Raw genomic sequence first — 4,197 nt, forward strand, 5'->3', positions numbered from 1 at the left:
CTAGTCTATCTCTATTAGTTCCAATTTAAGCAATATTCCACATAGACGTAAACTCCTCTTTAAAATCAGTTAGCAAACAACAGACTTAAGTGCTGGTATGCAGGCTGCTCGTCCTCAAACCTCCAGAGCACCTCTGGAGAGAGATATCTATATTCTAGCAGGTCTCAGACTTCGATCTCCAGAGAGAGAAAATAAGAGAAAAAAAAACACCTCTTGCTTTGTCCAGATTGGAGCAGAAACTGCCTGCTTGTCTCCCTCTGTAACCCTAGCTCCTCCCATTAGCACATGACTCACTATCAACCTAATTAAATCCTACTCTGAAACCCCAGGGAGCAACCCAAAAAATAACACCTGCATTAACTCAGATCAAAACAAACACCCCAATAACTAGGAGCAATTATTCTTTTGCATTCTCAGCAGGTGGACTGCCTGGAGCAGACAAAGTGGCACCATTTAAACAGAGTTGAATCTTAACATCTCCTTCACAAGAAACATGACATAAATACATTTCTTAAAGGCACAGTATCATCACACAATATGGCTTAATTTAATGTATAATTTTGGTTTGGGATGTTGTCTTTTATTTGTGCTTTGTGACCTAACATTCACTGACAGATGGACGGTAAGATATTGTTCTGTTGCTAAATGGGAATTGGGGTTGAATTTACTGGTATTACATTTGGATGAGAAAGGGATTGTCTAGGATGTCTCTTCTGCATTCTCCTTCCCCTCAGCTGTGTGCCAGTTGGTTGGTGGCATGTGTCTGCTGGTGAGGTTCTGCAGCATGCAGCAGATGAACCTTGACACCTGCACCATTGAGTTCTACAGAGCTCCTCCAGATTGGTCCAGGTCATGGGAGCTTTGATTAAGAATGCCAGTGGCCGTTCTGTCAGATTTCATCTGGCAATTTCATTGTATGTATGCCCGTGCACCTGGGTTGCAAGCTGGAGTCACCAGCCATACCATCAGTGGGTTGCCTTTGTTGCCCAGTCACCACCTTCTGCTTTGCCATGTTGCTCAAATGCAGCTGGCGCAGTGAACTGTGGAGGAATAAGAAGCATCATGCCTGCTGCCAGGGTATTGGGTGTTGATCTGGATAATATACAGATTCGATTCCGGGCTCATTGTCTGGGTGGAGTTTGCACGTTCTCCCCATTCTGCATGGGTTTCCTCCGGGTGTTAGGGTTTCCTCCCACAGTCTGAAAGATGTGCTGGTTAGGTGCATTGACCCAAACAGGTGCCGGAGTGTGGCGACTAGGGGAATTTCACAGTAACTTCATTGCAATGTTAATGTAAGCCTTACTTGTGACTAATAAATAAACTTTAAAATTTTACATGTCGCCTATGGTCACAGACTTGCTGGGCGCGTAGGACAGAGTTGACATGAGGAACTTGCAAAGCAATATGCATGCAGTCAATGACACTCTGCATCATGGGGAATCCTACAAGTTGAGCAAAGTTGCGTGTTCACCTCACTGGCTTGTCTCGGGCAAGAGAGAATGAAACGCAATATGTCCTCTTTGAACAAAACTGTGGGCAATTTTATTTTATTTTTTAATATGTGACAAGTAGGATTACATTAGCACCACAATGAAGTTACTGTGAAAATCCTTTAGTTGCCACACTCCGGTGAATTTAGCATGGCCAATGCACCTAACCAGCATGTCTTTCGGACTGTGGGAGGAAATCGGAGCACCCGGAGGAAACGCACGCAGACACGAAGAGAACGTGCAGACTCTGCACAGACAGTGACCCAAGCTGGGAATTGAACCAGGGTCCCTGGTGCTGTGAGGCAGCAGTGCTAACCACTGTGTCACCGTTCCCTCTGCATTGCTTTAATACATTTTGGTACTTTAATACAATTAAGTTTGAATGAGAAAAACTTCAAGGCTGTTCAGTGAGTCTCATTTTCAGATTTTAATTTTTCAAGAGTTAAAGATTATGGAACAGGGAGAATGTTAAATAATGTGCAAGCATGTTGGGTGGGATTCTCCAGTCGCACTTGCCTGGAAAATCCCGCCCGATGTCAATGGACCTATGATCTGCCCCTTGCCCACTCCGATGGTGGGCAAAAGTGGAAAATTTGCCCCGTTGTAACTACAATGTGGCCCAGTGTTTAGAGTCACAATACTGATAGAGACAGGACTACCACTGAAGAATGTTTTACCCACAACACACACCAGGGAAGGACAAGCAGCCTCACCAACTACCTTCTTTAAGGGCGCTATATAAACGTAAGTTGGCATGGGTGTGGATTACATAGAAAAAAAAACTGTCCGATCCTGTCACCAGACTGGAAGGTTTACTCATACAAGTTTCAGGGAGTTACAGGCGAGGTTCTTGCAAGGTTACTGACTGGAAATGGGATGGAAAGGACCCCTCACGCTGCCCTGAAACGAACAAACGTCTGTACAGCGCGCAAGAAAGAATACTTTTCACTGTATACTAATAAACGTGACAATAATAAATCAAATCAAAATCAAACCAACAACTTGTTGAACATGGCTAAACTTTCACTGGTTTCCTGGTGATAAAAATGAACAAGAGCGTGTCACATTTAGTAATTTGTACTGACAATTAACCAGTGGCTTTTTTCTTTTGAAAAGGTTAAAATTGCAATGGTTCAAGGCACCTTGTGGCGATCTGAGGAGACTTCCCGCTGGGATAATGTCCACTTTCACAATCTTCTCGCTTGGAATCAGAGGAAGGTGCTTCTTTTTTAAAAAAATTGGAGAAGGATCCTCGGAAGCAAAAAAAGATCTGGACACTGTTATTACAGTTCAAAAAAAGTCAAATACCTTTAGAGTAAAGGCAAGCACAGGGGCGTTTGTTAACTCAATGCATGGGGAGGGTGTGCTGGTAGTTAGTTCCTGGGAAGTAATTGAATTGCCAAGTGAATGGGAGCGGGCAGGAGTCTGCAAAGCTCTCCCCATGGTGCTGCTGACAGCTAGTCCTCACTCCGAGCTGGTAGCTGCCGTTGGAACAGTACTGGGAGGCGGACACTGAGTTATCCTCCTTGGGGCTGCCTGCCCGAGGCGGCTGCAGGTAGAAGGCGGCTTCGGGCGAGCACTTGGGGTACATAGGCGAGGAGCAGCCGGCCAGGGGGTGCAGGTCGCCGCGGTGGCTCTCCGGGGCTAAGGGCGGGTGCGCCGGCAGGCTGGGGTAGGCGGCCCCGCAAGGCTCTGCCAGTCTGCCCTCCTGGCACTCGGTGTGGCAGCAGGGCCAGCGCTGGGAGCGCAGCGACAGGGAGAGGCTGGCGATCTTGTGGATGGCCCTCCGGAGGGTGGCGATCTTGGACAGCCGCTTGCCGTTCAGGTCGTGCTTGAGGCTGAGCCGCAGGGCGTTGAACGCCTGGTTGTAGTCCAGGATCCGCTTCCTCTCCCGCACGTTGGCGGCGATCCGCCGGGCTTTGGAGCGCACCGGGCGGCTGCGCCTCTTGGCCCCGCTCTCCTCCGACTGGCTGCCCCGCGGGGAGCCCCGGCTCCTCCTCTGCTCCCCGCCTGCCTCTCCTGCCTGGCCCGGGCAGCGAGTGGCAGTGGCAGCAGCCCCGCCGGGGTAGCAGCACGCTGCCGCCGCCTCCAGGGCAGCCTTGCCCTTGCTGGGCATTGCTGGCGAGCCGGCTGATCCAGCAGCCAGTCACACTGGCAGCATCCAGCTGTGGCCCAGCCCAGAGGCAGGTGAACAGATCCAAATCCCTGCAGCTCCCTTCCCAAAAATACTCAAGGTGCAGCACGTGATGAGGCTCACCAACCCACCCCACAGGGTTACATTCTTCCCCCAGCCCCCAATTCAATTCCCATTAACCCTTTCCACACTGTCCCTGCACCCTTCACACACACACAAACACACAAACAGTGCTGTCCCTGCACCCTTACTACACACACACACAGTGCTGTCCCTGCACCCTTACTACACACACACAGTGCTGTCCCTGCACCCTGACTACACACACACACAGTGCTGTCCCTGCACCCTTACTACACACACACAGTGCTGTCCCTGCACCCTTACTACACACACACACAGTGCTGTCCCTGCACCCTTACTACACACACAGTGCTGTCCCTGCACCCTTACTACACACACACACAGTGCTGTCCCTGCACCCTTACTACACACACAGTGCTGTCCCTGCACCCTGACTACACACACAGTGCTGTCCCTGCACCCTGACTACACACACAGTGCTGTCCCTGC

General features: G+C 49.8%; 1 protein-coding gene across 1 annotated transcript; it reads right to left on the reverse strand.

Moving 5' to 3' along the window:
* Positions 1 to 2,835: 2,835 nt before the first annotated feature.
* LOC144501838 (class A basic helix-loop-helix protein 9-like) lies at positions 2,836 to 3,606 on the reverse strand. Its single transcript, XM_078225890.1, has one exon. It carries the CDS (start codon positions 3,604 to 3,606, stop codon positions 2,836 to 2,838), a length of 771 nt encoding a protein of 256 aa, XP_078082016.1.
* Positions 3,607 to 4,197: the final 591 nt, after the last annotated feature.

The sequence above is a fragment of the Mustelus asterias genome, chromosome 12, assembly GCF_964213995.1.
Source record: "Mustelus asterias chromosome 12, sMusAst1.hap1.1, whole genome shotgun sequence".
Classification (NCBI taxonomy): domain Eukaryota; kingdom Metazoa; phylum Chordata; class Chondrichthyes; order Carcharhiniformes; family Triakidae; genus Mustelus; species Mustelus asterias.

Bases quoted from the DNA above. Each gene is read 5' to 3' on its own strand.
- LOC144501838 (XM_078225890.1), bottom strand. From the start codon at position 3,606: ATGCCCAGCAAGGGCAAGGCTGCCCTGGAGGCGGCGGCAGCGTGCTGC.